This window comes from Toxotes jaculatrix, chromosome 22 (genome assembly GCF_017976425.1).
Source record: "Toxotes jaculatrix isolate fToxJac2 chromosome 22, fToxJac2.pri, whole genome shotgun sequence".
NCBI lineage: Eukaryota > Metazoa > Chordata > Actinopteri > Toxotidae > Toxotes > Toxotes jaculatrix.
Window position 1 is genome coordinate 12,007,034 of NC_054415.1, and position 16,777 is coordinate 12,023,810.

Consider the following 16,777-nt stretch of genomic DNA (forward strand, 5'->3'; position numbering starts at 1 on the left):
TGAGAAGCATTTTCCTTTCACATAATCCCGGTTCACACACACCAGGCGTACAAGTAAATCCAACTTTAAATACCACAATGTGGCTCTAGTAAAATAACATCACATGCACAATCAACACAATTAGAAAATTCTTAATTGTCAAACAAAAACGAAACCGAACCGTGTGACCGAACCACGTGTATTCATTGTCTTCGTAACCTTAGGATTTGCTTCATCATACATGACGCATACATTCAATCTCTTACTTACAAAAAGGGATGATCGAAGGAAAGTTTCAGAGTCAAAGCTTTGTTAGTAAGGATGTCATTTCTGTATATAGCAGGGTCATACACTGAAGGAGGCCACAATAGGCCTCACTTCAGTGGTGAACTATCTTAATTTAAGAAGAAGAAGATCTGTGCAGGATCTTCTTCACCTCATCGCTTCTCATGCCATCCTCTCAGAGTGAAATGAAAAAAAAAAAAAGCTAAATTACTGCCTATTATTCATGCCTATGTATTTCAGGCACCCTCTCCTCCGTACCTCATGTTCCCATGTGTCACGTGCCAGACTCTGTATCATTCAGCGGCTCGTCTGCCTTCCTGTCAACACAGTCTGAGCGACAGCACGGACGCATGACCTATTTCAGGTCTGTGTCTCTTGTTCATTATGCCGTTTAAAAGGCGTTCCATGCCATGTTGAAGACCTACAGTAATGCCCATGATGCTCTCTTGTGTACCAAATGAAAGCTTAATTATTATTATTTCTTTTGCATTACATGACCATCACAGAGCAAAACAGTTATCAGTCCTTTAGATATTAAAGGAATTCAGTGACATTTCAGTTATTATTTTTCTTTTTCACATTTGGGGGGAGGGGGGGGGCAAAATCTAAGTTTGTCCTTAGGTAACCTGGCAGCCATCACCCTGAGCAGACCACGGCTGCATTCAAATGGTCTAAAATCTTTTTTTTTTTTTGTTTTCTTGAACTGTCCACCAAAAGCCAAAAGAGGAGGTTTCAAAGGTTTCAAAGACGTGGCACTTTTAGACATCTTGGACGCAGTCAGAGCTCAGGTTCACAAAAGGCCTGAGGGAGTCATTAAACTTTAACATGCATAGGAAACAACACGCGTTGTAAGCTCCATATCAAATTAGATAATGCAGGTGTAGTTGTTTACCTAAAATTAGTACTCATTCACCCTCTTTCTTTGAATGGTGATAACAAACCATGGTGTTGTCTCAGATACACTCGTCTGTATTCTGCTGATGATGTGACTGATTGTCCATTCTCTTCCGACAGGGCGGTGTCGGCGTCCATGTTAACAAACCAGTGGTACGTTAACCAGTGAGATGACTTAGTATTATTACACTGTGCTAGTCACTCAGGCTGGGAAGTGACTTGGATTGAGTCCTGTTTTCAGAACAGTGTGAGAATAAGAAAAACAAGTCCTGTGTTTCCCCTGTTTGTGCAAACATCTGGGCCATTCATACAAATGCATACAGATTTCACTATAGCCATGTTTCTAATGTGGTGCAACATGTGTAAATGAATTTCACAGAGGAAATATGAAATTAAAGGTGAACCAAGTAAGACCTCTAGTGTCACACAGCATAAAAGAGACTTCTACTCCGGCAGCTTTAGGCCCAGGATGAATGGAACCACATATAAAACTCCCTGTTTCTATGGTGAAATCTGAGGACTATAAATGAATGGCACAATGGAACATATGGTCTCCCATCCCATTTAAACTCAGTACAATCTGAGGGGCAAAAATCAGCCTAGTCTACTGATCCTCAGCCTCTCTGTGCAGGAAACAGTGAGCACGTACACAGATCTGAAGCACAAAACAAACAAAAACAAACAAACCTATAAACACAAGCAGCTGCTGCCACAGCTTAGAACCACCACATGAGAACACAGTGTTTTTCACTAGAACAAAAATGATGTTAATCACGCATTTCACAGTATCACAGCTTCAGGTAAGTTGCTGGTAACAAACATGGAGGCTAAATGAGGAAATAAAATCTAACTTTGACAGCAACTAGAAAAACCAATGCTGCCTCATGACGGTCATTGGTCAAGAGGGAAACAACTTTGCTGAAGTGTCTTTGAGCCAAAAGTGAAAGGAGCTCCAAAGTCTTCACTCTATAAACACGCCCCTAACATCTCTACTCCTGTATATAAGCCCAATTGTGAAATATGCAAATTAGGAATAACCCAATAAGGTCTCATATATTATAACATAACAATATGTGGAATATAATCTGGGATGTTTACGTGCATGTAAACATACACTTTATGATATTAAAGGAACATCAGCCTCCATTGTAGAGAGGTGAGAAATAAAGTAATTCTTCCATCATTATCAGGTTTATATGAAGTCTCCTTTCACTGCGTAAGCTGTTGATTGGCATAGTGTATCAGCCCGTTGTCCAGTACCATCATGCATCTAAACAGGCTCACAGAGCACGAGCGGCACTGCTGACAAAGCCAGAGTGTGTTCTGTGTCAGACACGGGTGGAGGGAGAGCTTCGACAGGTGGCCAGTGTGTGTGCGTGTATCTAACAGCTACATTGTCTGAATGGCTACCTGTTTGCCCATGTGCAGTGTGTGTTTTACATGTGTGACTGTTCACAGACAGAACAGACAACCAGCTTCACCCCTTGCTCCTCTTCCTCTGAAGAGGGCCTCTTTAGCTCTTTGTATTTGTTAAACACACCAGAAACCTATAGTTTTGGAGTCAGACCCGCGTCACTAATTGCTCTAATAATAGACCTCTGATTGGCTCTTTTTCTTTGCTAGCCTCGTGTGAGTCTGCAACTGAGCCAGTGCCAGAGGTTCAGGGGTCTGCAATAACCTACCAAGGGCCCGGATGAGGTATAAGGAAAGGGATTGTACAGAGGTTATATACACAAACCATGCAAAGGCATATTGTGACGTTTTGAAAAATAGTCTCTTTTGACCTTTCCAAACAAAGAGGTCACATTAAGGTCGGTAAAAACTAAAATCTACGGCGGAATTGTGGAGGTAAAAACAAGCATGGATCCTGCAGAACCCGGAGTACTGGGCATGGAATACTGCTTCGGACATCATTTTCATGGTTCTATATTAAAAGTTTTCCAGCTAAAATGCACCTTATTTGACTGTCAGCTACCACAACAAACAGAAACAGCCCTCTAAAAGCAGAGTAAAGTGCTATAAAACAAACAAATGAACTATCCTGGTAAATTTCGATTTATCAGCTCCGCCACTCTGAACTGTGGCAAACGCTAAAACCAAACATTTAAAATCTACAACTGAGAATGCAGTCCATGTGCGTCACATGGGGGGGGGGGGGGGGGGGGGGGTAATACTTGTGAATCCACTTCATTCTCCCCCTTCACTTCTCCCACTGGAGCAGGGTAAAGGAAAGATTAAAAGGAGAGGGAGAGGGGAAAGGAGAGCTGAAAGACTAGTTGGCATTAAAAGCTGTCCTGCTTTGACGGACCAGGCTCGGAGCAAAAGGAAAAAAGATCTAAACAAGTTAAAAAAAAAAAAAAAATCGAAACCTGAAAAAAATACTAACAAACCCCCGCCAGACTTCTTTTTTTTTCATTGCCTCTCCATCTCCCTCCTCCTCCTCCTCCTCCCCCTCGCTTCTTCTCTTCTTCTTCTCCCTCTTGTCTCTTTTTCCCCTCGGGGCCTCTTCATCCCTCCCTCCCCTCTCTCTCTCCCCCTCTCACTCCTCGGCTGTTTTGAGGACAGAGTCGTCTCCCAGGATCTTGCACAGCTCGTTGAGGCGATGCTGCATCTCGGGAATGCCGGCCAGCTGGGCCTCCAGCCGCTGCTTCTCCTCGGTGAGGGAGAGGCGCGTCGCCGTGTCCAGCTGCTCGAAGCGCCAGCCTCCCTCCCCGTCGAACTGCAGCAGGTGGGTGTGGTACTTCCTGGAGGTGGAGAGGAAGGAATTAAAGTGAGAGGGTGGGGGGGAAAAAAAACGTGTGTCTTTCAGGAGTTTAAAATGTTATGGTGGATTGAGTTCCTTTCTCCTCCATTTCTGGAGACAACACTAACTGAATAAACTAGAACTAGAACACAACTGTGTCTTACCACAGGGACGGTCTGTGTGTGATGGAGAGCAGGGAGATGCCGGCGTCCTTGGCAGCCTGGAAAATCTTTCCCTCTACGTCAATGCTCACAGCACTGGTGCACTCATCCAACAGGGCATATTTAGGCCTGACATACGCAGAGGAAAATGCTTTTAATAACTGCTATCAATGCAGCTGCTAACTAATGAGACTGGCTATTAAGTCAGATCGTGTGCATACACAAGAACATTGGAAAATGATAAACTGTTACCTCAGATGGAAGATGAACACTGCTAAATTACTGGTGACTTTTTTTAAGAAAAAAAAAACTTTTGTTCTGCTGAGTTGATAGGATTTAAGTGATAGTTGACTTTGGTTGGGTGTGTTTACATGGTAAGGCTGATGGGAATATAGTTTTGCAGCTGTTCAGTCACTAAAATATTGGAGAAAATTAAACTTGTGAGAGTTTCAGTCTAAACCAAAGCAGTGGACTGACCAACACTGCCGCCCCTGGAGCCTTGCTGCTAGCGTGGGTAAAAAGCTGTTCTCGTGTCAGAGGTAAAGTTGGCAGTTTCCCCACCAGGTCCGTCATATGTCGAGTGCATGATGGCTAAACTGGCCTCAGTGTGTTGACAGACAACAACGACGCTGCTTCTCCTTACTTGTGGTAAAACATGCGAGCCATGCCCATCCTCTGCTTCTCGCCTCCTGACAGCACATCCTTCCAGTCCAGCTCAGCGTCCCAGCCTGGACAAAAAAAGAAGACGTTATACAACTTTGACACTTGCCCCCAAGACATTATTTAAAGATATTTTGGGGCTGAAGATAATGAGAGCAAATATTTTTCGCAAATATTTTGCATCCACATCAGAATGGAGATGTCTGGAACGGCTTTTTCAAGCATGATGGGACAAAAAAAAATTTCCAGTGCGGTCGCAAGAAAGTGCATGGACCTATCTGACCACGTTGGAAACTCCGGGATACATTATAGCTTAACATAAAGAGTTCATCAAAAATATATACTATTGTAATGAATAATTAAAATGTAAACAGGTTTTACAGACTGCTTTGTTTTAGCAAACATCAAACAAAGCAGTCTGTAAATAGGTTTTACATTCTGCTTTGTTTGATGTTTGCTAAAAGGTTTAACCAGTTTAGGTGCGCGGTGTAACAGTCAGTCCGCTTCCTCCTGCACACAGTGTGTGACATTTTCAAAGATGAAACAGATAATCCCTGGCAGTTGGGTCATATTGCATGCGCGCCTACATCTGTGACTTCATACGTGTGAATTAATCTGCGTGTGTGTGTGTGTGACAAAGACCTTTCCCAACATTTTCACAGTGCAGCCATTCATACATTAAACCCTCTTGCACCTCTAAGCTTTGTACAGTAACTGGGTTTCAACAATAGGCCTGTTTGTTTGGCAGGGAGAGAAGAGAGTGGCTGCCAGTCAGCCACAGAATCGAGTTTAGGCAATACAAGTAATACCCCACAAGTAAGATCGAGCTCCTGGCTGGTACATGGAAATAACCAGGTCTGTTTAATAAAAACCTGCACTGCTGTTACAGTTTGCAAATGAAATTTTTAATTTTATAAGCTGTAATAGTAAAAGATGTATGATTTCTGATATTTCACAGCAGTACTGAATAAGACTCAGATTTGTAGTAGTGGTTATTTTATTTTAATCTGCTGATGTCCCCTGAGCTATCTGAAGCTTTGGTGCAGTTTTCAGTTTCCTGTCTTTATTACTCATCCTACCTCCCTCTCTGGTGACAATATGGTTGAGGTTGACGATGTCCAAGATGGCCTCCAGGTCCTTGTCACTCACGCCTCTGGCAGCCATGTCCTCCACAGAGTCTGGGTAGATCACCTGATCCCTCAGTGAACCCATGGACATATAGGGCCTGGAGAAACACACACATACATATTACCCACTCAGTGTGTCTTTGTTAACCTCCTGTTTCATTTCAAGCGCTCCTGATGCTAAAGTAAAGAACAGACTGACAAAGAGCCACATTTTTAACACACTTAAAAAACACAAATGCTAAAAGGAAAAGACATCGTCACCATTATGCTTCTGCCCTTTCATTTGCAGATAGTGTGTTGGATTCAGTTACAGCTGCCAGGTGGCCGTCTCATCCAATTTATAAAATATTTACTGCTCTGCAGGAGGGAGTCCGCTGAGTCTGCAGCTCGAAGCAGGTCTGGGTAAGATTACGTTTGAAGCTTTGTCTTGGTTCACTTCAGTTCAGCTGAAGGACCAAACTGATCATTTTAACTGTCAGAAATTCAGAAAAAAAATCTCTGTGGAATGGGATGTTTCAAAAATACGCCTTGCTACATAAACCATAGACCTGAAACAATGAACCAATTAGTCGACTGAGAGGAAATCAATTTGGTGACTATTTTGATTATCACTCATGTGACTATCTGCTGCTCATGTTTGTCATATATGATAATAAACTGAACACTGAAGAGTCAGGAGTTAAACTTTGGATTATTCCAGTTACTCTTAATAATTCAGTGATCAGTGGTGCAGATCAGTGGAACAAATGATGCACTGCAGGGATTCATGGCTGAGGTTGTTGCAAGTCACACTTAACGTGCTGATGATACTTACTGTAGCGTGACTGCAATACAACTGGCAAAACCCTTCATTAAAACACACAAACGTCTCAGATAGTTTAAACTTATGGTCTTTAAACCTAATTTTCCTATATTTTTTGTACTAAAAGTAGTATAATGAAGAAATTGTTGTAATTGAAAGTATAGGGCGGTAAATATTTCACTGTGGCCACTGGTCTGGTTTCTCTTTGGCAGCCACACACACACACTAACAGGTCCTGTTACAATGGATTAAGTTACTGGTAGCGTTCACCAGCGCAATGATCAAATCTTTCAGTGTAGTTTGCTACAACTCACTGCAGTGGGATATTGTGTACCTCTGAGGGATGTAGAACATATGCTGAGGGGAGGGTTTGTGCAGTCGGCCGCCGTAAACAGGCCACAGGCCGCTGAGGATCCTGAACAGAGAGCTTTTCCCACAGCCGTTAGGCCCCGTGATCAATAGATGCATGCCCTCCTCTACCTGAAACGGAAAGACAATTTATTAATCCCCCTGGAGTGGAGTCGTCCGTCAGGATCATTACAGTAAGACATTAGGATATAAAGCTGTGGAGAGATAGGGAGGATCAGCGGATGTGCAGCATATGACTATTTCACAGGAGATCCGAAATGTGAACACAAGAAGACTTTGTGTGAACAAAAATTCTCCTCAGAGATTCTTGATTTTGGTATCTCATTAGTAAATGATTTAAAATGCTTGCTTTAGCTGTGGCTAGCTTTATTTTAGCTGGCTCTTAAATGATCTCACCAACGGATCCAAAAATAGTCGCTAAAGTTTTAAAGTTGTGGGTGTAGGCACAGTGTAAACATATTTTTGTGCTATGCACCAAAAGGCCAAGAGGCCAGGGCGACTGTGGAAGCCACAACCTTTACTCTGCAGATAAAGTCACGAAGGGGGTGGCTTAACATTTTTAGATCAAACTTTGGAGCCAGCTTTGAAAAATCACTGCTTTTATCAAATTATAAGCAATGAAATCTTATGAAAGCTAACTCAATTACACATGAAGAAGAACAGGGCGCTGGGATCAGCAGACCCTCAGCCTCTTTGAACTTTGAGAGGGAAATAGACAGAACATGACCTGAATACAGCCTGGACAAAAAAAAAATACAAAATGTGGACAATTTTTATATCTACACACAGTGTGTTATAGGTGTATAGGAGGGGGTATCACTATCCTAATAACATTTGAAGTGTGTGGAAAGTGATATGCACCACAAAATTCTTTTTCCGCAGCCAGTGGCCTGAGGGGAGCGACGTGACACCCAAAGGATGTATCTCTCTCCTAATAAGACCACAGAGGATTGTTCTTAAGTGCTAATAAACGCCACCAAGAGCAAAGTCTTCAGGGGGTTTAATGATGAAGTAGGGTTCAGAGAAAAGCTGAAACTCTTGAGTGTGTGCAAATATATCAGCTAATATCAGAATTTAATATAAAGTAGAATTTGGTGCTGTAATAAAGGACCATTGTCCTGCTCTTTCATATGTTACAGCAAAGAAATCACTATACAATAGTTGCAAAACTGCTGAGTTACAGTAGGCCTGAGGATAATGGAGTAGCGCTGTCTCACCTTAAAATTCAAGCAAGACACAACTACATCCCCACTGGGCGTGATAATTGGTACATTTTCACACACAATGCCTTTGTCCACATCAATCACTTCACCTGGAGACACAAAAGAAAGAAAGACATAGAGAAGAGGGGTCAGAAAAATAGTGAGTGACTGTGTATTAGAGTGGAAATCAAGGATTAGACTTTCTCAGCCAAGGCATAAGCACGGATATGGATGGGATAATACCTACACAGCAGGAATTATGGGGTTAAAATGAAAAAATCCCTCTTTACCACTTCACTTATCTCTTTGCTAAACAGTGCTTTCTAACAGGAGATTCATTCCGGGGTCAAATGATGTTTACACAAGGATATTTGTGCAATGAATCCGACCTTTGACCTTGATGCTGTTGACTGGTTCTAAAATTGATGAACTGACAGTGTTGAAAATGAATTTTTTGCAATAGAAACCTGTTTCTTGGGTGGTAACAGTGAGTGGCTACGACAGAACCACTAAAATGAGATGCTCCGGAGATCGAACTGTATTTTAACCTGACTCACTCACATATTGTCCCTTTAACTCAGCGCTGATGTTTTCTGATTCAGATTCCTTTAGACACACAAATCTATGGGAAAACTGTGTGCAGAGTGGTTAACGATGAACCGTGGATGCAACACTGACTAATGTTTGACTTCACTTGGGGTTATTTAAGTGAACACAATGCACTGGGGCTAACTAACCACAGCCCCTTGCTTGCTTCATGCTGCAGGCAGCAGATGTAGTAAAAGCTTGCTCAACAGAGCAACACAGCCGTTGCAGCCGTGTGCAGAGGATGGGACTGGCAAACTAAACTGGTAACTACCTGTTTCACTCTTGTGTATTTTAATCCAGAAGGAGGTGCATGTGTATATGCAGCAGAACAGGCCTACCCTTGATCTCCAGCGGTCCATCTATGTGCATCTCAGGCTTGCTCTTCTTCTCTGTTCCTGTTGTGGCTGACAGAGAGGAGCGCTTGTAAACACCCCTCTGGACGTCCTCGAACACCTCGAACATGTTGTGGACACGTGCAGTGTAGCCTGCCAACTCTGTGACCTGTCCCAAAACACACACACGGGGGGGTGGGGGGTCAAAGGTCATTCTCCGGTAAATGTCAGAGGGATGTTAGGGTGACCCAGGAGAACATCAGACTGTGAGAGAGGTCACTGTCATGGACATGTGCTGACAAATCATGATTGAGTCTCAACCAGAGGAACTGTGCAGAATTTGTACAACTCAACTCATTTGGAAAAAACAATAGTAATTACAATAGAAAAACAGTATCTACATACTGAGTCATACTGCCTGCAACACTGTTTTTTTTTCTATTTACTCCTGGATCAGTTATAATCTCTCAGAGTTTACAATGTGTAGAGTGAGCACAAATATTTACACCCACACACACACACACACACAGACCTACAACCTACTGTACATAAAGTGTGATGGCTTCTGGGAGACAGAATGAATGAAAAAGTATATATCTCAATTACATCAAAGAAACACAGACACAGAGAATATATTAAAAATACGAGGGTCATAATTAAGTTTAGAAGATATACGACTGTAATCATTTAAAACAAACGTCTTCATAAGCAACTGGAGGGTTTTCCACACTAAAATATAATGAAACTCATAAGGTGAGGAAAAAAAACCAAGAGAAAAATCACCCTCCTGATTGGGCTTTGGTGCTGCACCCTGCAGCGAGACAATGCAGGCTGTTGACACAGCTTGGCTGTGTTAAACAACAAACACCAATTCTGGGAATTCATAGACACCATGTGGGACCACAGAGATGTGCCTGGCTCAGAGAAGGAAGACAGCAAAGCACAAATGAAAAGAGGGAAGGACAGTGATCACTGTGTTCCTTGTGTGAAAAGGTGAAGAAAATATGTATTGATTAAGCAACAGTGGTTCAGTGCAGCTTTCATTTAGGATATATTATATGTGTGTGTGTGTGTGTGTGTGTCAGCGCTCTGAGCGAAATACGTACTTTGGTGTTATTACACATTTTTAATGAGGGAAATTAAGGTTTAAACATTTTAAAGCCTGCTTCTTTGACATTTGTGCAATCATGTGCAGGTGCAATACATTCAATTTAGTCTTTAAACATTAGCATAAAGACCACGTAAGCACTTTCTCAGCTACTTGGAGGAAGTAGGTTAATAATGGGTCACATAACTACCAAAGAAAACAGTGTTTTCAAAAAGAAAAAACACTTTGATGCACAAATCAGGTGTCCTCAGGGCACCAAAAAGAATGTACAGCAGGTGCTGACCAAGTGCACACTGCTGTGGTTCTTGTTCTAACAATGACAGCTCATCTAACAATGACAGCTCATCTGATAATGGTCCTTCCTCATTTGCTAAAAAAGTGTTTAAGCGCACATACAATATGACAGACAGAGAGAGGGGGAGGGAGGGGGGAAAGTGAGGAAGAGATGCAGAAGTGAGGGCTCAAACATCAACAGATGGAGGATTATTCACAGCCACACTAAGCCCTGAGAGAAGGAGCTCTGAATACACACACACACACACACACACACACACACACACACACACACACACACACACACACACACACACACACACACACACATACACACACAACGCCAAGATTCACTGCTGGCTGACCTACAGTGACACACAAGGCAGTAGATTCAATCTTGAGGAACTGATGCCCATTAGAAAGATTCCTTTGTTCGACTCGACTCTATTCCAATAATCAGATCGAACGGAGTCTATCACATATCAAAGGCCCAATCAGATCAAACAGTTGGATTTTAAAACATAAATGTTCTGAGAATTTTCATAGACAGGTTTTAAACAGATAAGACTCAGTTCTCGAGCCGCACAGGCCTGCGAAGAACAAAAGCGCAAAACATAGATGGATCTACAAGATGAGTAACAAGCTACCACGAGCTGGGACATGTCACAGGACCATCTGACCACTGGCGCACACAACAACAAACAATTAGACACTCTGTACACTGTTACATGAAATAGGCAGAGTGTTTGGAGGCGTGAGTGAGGGCACACCGCCTCAGGAATGTGCTCCATCCCCGCTGCCTGTTAAAATTTCTAACACACTTGCACATCTCTTGGCGTTGCATGCAGGGGCTTGCTGCCGCTCACTGTGCTCCGCACAGCACGCTCTCAGAGCGGAGCTGCGTGCAGGCTAAAACTCGCATCTTGTTTTGCACCAGATATTTGCATTGAATTGACAGTCACGACAGTCTGCTCTGCCACAGAGCTGAACGTTGCTGAAATGAAAGGATCGGCTCGGGACACGTTTTCTGAAATTTCACAGCAGTTTAAGCTGTGTGTGTTGTTGTGTTTGGAGAGTCAAGCTTGTTGTGTGCGTTCGGCCCTGCGTGTTCTCATTCTGCTGTGGGTGAAGTGGAACAATGGGAAGGTTTTGAGAGGAGGTGACTCACTGTAAAGGAAGCAGACAACAACCCACTACACTTTTAAAAAGTTTCAATTCCTCTTCACCACAAGCGCAGGCGGCTGAAACTGTTCACAGGCGAGTCACACGCAGACAGATTTGCTCACCTGACCTTTGCTCAAATGCTGCATACTTTTACATAGGGAATTACAGGATAGCTTGAACAAAATACACACCAAAACACAGGGTGGGCATATGATCAAAAGTAGACAAGTACAAACCAGCTGCACTGCAATACAGCCTCGCCGCAAATGTGCCGCAGCCAAATCCTCTTATGGACCTCAAAATGCAGCCTGAGAGAGAGAATGCATGAATGGGTCTTGCTATTTTTCTGGATTAAAATGCAACGAGAGATCAGGGATTTGGCCCTCAGTGAACGAGGCCTTTCATTCACTGAACTTCTTTCTTTGCTTTTTTTTCAGTCTGGACCCAAATACATTCCTGTGCATACACGGTGAGCTTCACAGGGGGGAAGAGTGAAAGGAGAAGGATGGATATACAGTAAGCATCTGTCACTCTGTCTCTGAATCCATTCATCCCACCCCATCCGTCTGTTCAACCACTTGTCTGTGGAAACGCTGGCCAATGAAATGACCCCATCCACTCACGATTATGCATCTGCCCATCATGTGAATACCTGAAACTCAACTGACAAATCATATATACTTTTAGACTCAACACATCACATTACAAATGTGCTGTTTAAGGTGGAAACTTAGATCTTACAGTGGCCTTGTTTAGCTCTCAATCAGAAAACTGGAGCACTGATCCACAATCTATTTTCATTTTTATGGAACTGCCAAGTGGACTTCTTTCCATGTCTGACAGGTCCCCCGATATTTCCCCCTACAGAACTGGTGTGTTTTATCATATTCTGAAAATCATGATAGAACATTGGTGTGGATTATTAAAGAACATGTCAGAAAATAGTAGACAAATACCCACTGCAATTTCCCAAGACGAGGTGTTCAAATACCTTGTTTTGTCTGATCAACACTCCATAACTGCTTGAAAAAGGGCAAACAATTACTTGATTACCAGAACGGTTGCACATTAATTTTCAGTTGATTAACTAATTGTTTCTAAATGTGTGCGTTTCAGTTGTCTAGGCGCAGCGGAAGGCCAGGTCCATCATGGTGGATTGGCTACATTCATACATTCAGCAAGATTATTCCAAAATAAATCACAGTTTTTGTGAATGAATATGATTACTACCGGCAATTTATAGCTTGTTTTACAGCTTATATATGTCAATCAAGTGCATTTGCAGTGACTATCTGCAAAAAAAATGGATGTCTTTTAATTTCAATAGAAAAAAAGGAGAACTACAGGGTAAGGAGGGCCTCTGAAGTGGAGATAGATAGACACCCCCAGCCCTTCACACAAAGACTCACTGCACTCCAGCAATGCTGCATCAACTTCAGCATGAGGCGTCCTCACCTCTTTGTAGGAGGACATGATCCTCTCGATGGCGTCCGCTCCTGAGGCCAGGAGGTTACGGGCGGTGGTGAAAGCCTCCGTCCTCTCACTCACCATCACCTGCGTCTGACCATCGGCTGTTTCTAGAGGATGGACAGAGAGACGAAAGACAAGTGGTTTAAGAAACCGTGAAACCACAGATATGTTTACCTAAGCAGAAAAACATTAGCTCTGTGGTTTACTGTAACTGAAAGGCCCATGTGAGCCTGTTGACATCACATTCCCACACTTGTGTCTGTGAGTATTAGAATGGAAATAAGTTCTTTAAATAGCTTTAGTGACACTAGAACAGTAGCACAGCATACAAAGGGACTCTCTTATAGCTTTATTTTTGATGCTGCTGAAATGTCATCAGGGAGGTGTGGGAGGCTGTTGCTGTTTCACACATGCTAATCGGCTCTTCCTTGAGGAGGAAGCAGAAGCTGTTGGCTTGGAGGTGCGCTGTGAAATGCATGCACACCTCTACACACAAGATACTATCAAGAGATATATGAGCTGGATGTTACAAGATCAAGAGCGTGCTTATAGCCTTCTCACCGTTGTCTGCGAAGCCGGTGGCTGTGATGATCGGCACGGCCACCATGACGAGCCCGCTGCTGCTCCACACGTACTTCATGAGGAACTGCTCGATCATGATGTACCACAGACGCTTGGACAGGATCAGATTCATCTGGTCCGCTAGAGCACGGTAGCACTTCTGCAGCTGACGCATCTCCACCTACAATGGACATTATGTTACACTATATAGCAGAATAACGACTTTATGTGTTTTTTTGTGATGCTACATTGTGTGGAATGTGACAGTGCAATTAATCTAAGGTTGAACATGTATTGACTGAAGTCCCCATCATCACCAGCTGGCCTGTTTGTGTGCAATAATCCATCTGATGACACTGATATGCACATGTTATGGCATCATATTAACTTTCTTACTGGTTGTGATTAATCCAGATGATCTAAAATGTGCCATGTTGCCTTTAAAAAGCTTTTACCTGTAGGAATGGAAAGGTTGGAGTAGAGGTCACGCAAAACAAAACTAAGTGTTAAATTTGTCTAATACAGTCAACATGGATGGACTACCAGCTGAGCAAAGTGGGCAGCTGCCCCAGAGCCTGAGACCTCCAGGGGCCCCAAAAGACCTGGGTCCACTGTGTGAGGTCCTGTTTGGTAACTGATTACTTGGACATTAATTTGGGGATTTGCACCATGAAAGAACAAGATCAGCTGGATCCTGCACTATTGTGTAGTGCACTTTTTACTTACATGTGGTGCTTTTTCCTAAATACAGTTGTGCTTCATGATAGTAACACAAACTAACTGACACAGAGAAAACCCAGGACCAAGCAGTGTTCCTGTGCAGGAGCACTGGCTGGTGTCTGGGTTTCCATGCAAGTGATGCTGTGTGCAGGATCTTTAAAGGGAAATTTGAGGCAAATTTTTTCCCCAGGATCCTAAGCAGGTTAATCAGGCCATGATTTAACCCCTTTATGTAGACTGACTAAATTGTATGTTGGACTTTCACACTAAAAACTGTATTTTAATGATATATTAATAGAGAATATGGAATTAATTTTGTTAATTACCACCACACTGTGGCTTATACTGTTGTTGCATATCAGTAACAATAAAAGCACCCTCTATATGTGTCACCATCCACCTCTGCATACCTTATGTCCCCTGTAGAAAGCTATTTCCTCAGCATTTGCAATGATCCTGGAGTGCACATAGCGCAGGTAGCCCTTCCTGTGAGCCTCCTCGGCCACCAGCTTCCCAAACCTGGGCGAGCAGGCACGCAGGACCTTGGCCGTGGCAAAGACCACCAGCCCGGCCAGCAGGGTCGGTCCGCTGGCGTTGGCCCCCCTGGACCTGGCGGTCTGGATCAGCGTGTAGGAGGTCAGCACCACATCCAGTATAGGCTTGGTGAGGTTAGAATAGAGATGCGCCACCGACTGGGAAAACATCATGACGTCCTCAGTGAGGGACTGGTCCGGGTTGGCGAGTCTCCCGTCCATGTTGCTAACTTTGTAATAGGTCTGATCGGTGAAGTAGGTCCGGTAGGCATGGTTCACCAGCCGGGTGCGGAAGGCCAGAGCCAGTTTGCACTCCAGGTACCGGATGGCGCTGTTGACGAACGTGGCCGGGATGGCAATGAGGAGCCATTTGATCAGCTGGATGATGAAGCTCTTGGGTTTCTTTTCCACGATCGTTTTGACAATCTTGCCGTCCAGGCTCGCCACGTATATAGACAAAAACGTCCTGGATATCAGCGCCACCGAGTGCAAAGAGAGCAAACCGAGCTCTTTGGAGACAAGCCTGGGGAAGAGGATTTTACCAAGTTCGAGGATCTGCTTGAAAAATTCTGCATTTACCCCCGGGGATGGCTTCCTGTGATCCAGGGCATCTATTTGCGTTTTCCCCGAACAAGTGGCGCCGTTCTCCGCCTTTGAAACCCGGCGGTTGTTACTGGGATCTTTGTTTTTGCTCAGCTGCTTGCAGATGATGGGGTACAGTGTCTTGACACCGTAAGCAGCCGCCGCAAGAAACACGGCTCGCTTCGCCGCAGCTGTGCGGTCCCATCTCACTTTGGACGCCGCATCGAGGATGTTGGACATTTTTCAAACGTTAGTCGTCTCTGCTGACAATCCTTACAACACCCATCCCCCAAGCCCGACTTACCGCGTCGACATAAAAAGAGAGACGGACCTCTGATGGCTGGATTGATGTGAAGCGAGCCCGATACATGTACCGCTACATCCTGCTCATTTCAGTACCAGCGTCAATTACAACAAGCTACACCAACTACACTTCCGGTTTTATCTGTCAAAAATAAAACCGCAAGGCAGACTTCCTCTATACTGCAAGGAAACGTGAACCGCGCCTTTAAGAGTGTGTTTTTATTTTTTTAAACCAGTTTTCCTGACTTCACGACTTACTGTAGTCGTTTTTCCGCTAACTTGACGTTACTTATTTCCGCCCTACGCTTCTGCAGCGGCTTTTTTCATTGGTCGCGCCCCCGGCAAAAGCACGATTGGTTGCGTGATGGACGTAAACATGTTCCTCTTTACTGTACGTTGTCCACTGTGTATTTACATGATATCTTTGTAATTTCATTTTTGGCAAAGAAAATGTTTCAACGAAAATGTATTATTGGGAGTAACACCAATCACTAACGGCTTTTACACCAGTAGTTAAAAGACGTTCATGATTACGGACGTTACTGAGTGGCTCGTGGCAGGATAGTCTTAGTTCCTCGAGCATTTTTACATATTTTAAACAGCAGCTTTAGCTTTAGCTTTAGCTACCTAACAAAAACATTAAGCTACCAGTGTACTATAATTTCCACACACACACACATTAACTGTAGCTTTTTCACACTCACGTCACTGAAGGTTTATTTGCTCCTCTGATAGTTGCAGCCATTGAAAATGAACTGGGTTGGGGGTTCAAGGTAAGAGAGTTAGGAATGTTTTGGTTAGCTGTCATGCTAATGTTAGGGTTAGCCTATAAACATTAGATAACTACGTGAACACTGTAACGACTCTCATTGCAGGAACCGGTTATTGATGAAGAATGACTTAAAAAAGCAGAGGGTGAGA

At 43.5% G+C, this 16,777-nt stretch overlaps 1 protein-coding gene across 1 annotated transcript; it reads right to left on the minus strand.

Moving 5' to 3' along the window:
* Positions 1–829: 829 nt before the first annotated feature.
* LOC121176181 (ATP-binding cassette sub-family D member 2-like) lies at positions 830–16,042 on the minus strand. Its single transcript, XM_041030184.1, has 10 exons — positions 14,849–16,042; positions 13,719–13,899; positions 13,143–13,264; positions 9,149–9,311; positions 8,238–8,332; positions 6,986–7,131; positions 5,802–5,947; positions 4,706–4,790; positions 4,066–4,191; positions 830–3,902 (listed from the first exon to the last, which is right to left on the minus strand). The coding sequence occupies exons 1-10, from the start codon at positions 15,791–15,793 to the stop codon at positions 3,698–3,700; spliced, it is 2,214 nt and encodes a 737-aa protein (XP_040886118.1). The 5' UTR covers positions 15,794–16,042; the 3' UTR covers positions 830–3,697.
* Positions 16,043–16,777: the final 735 nt, after the last annotated feature.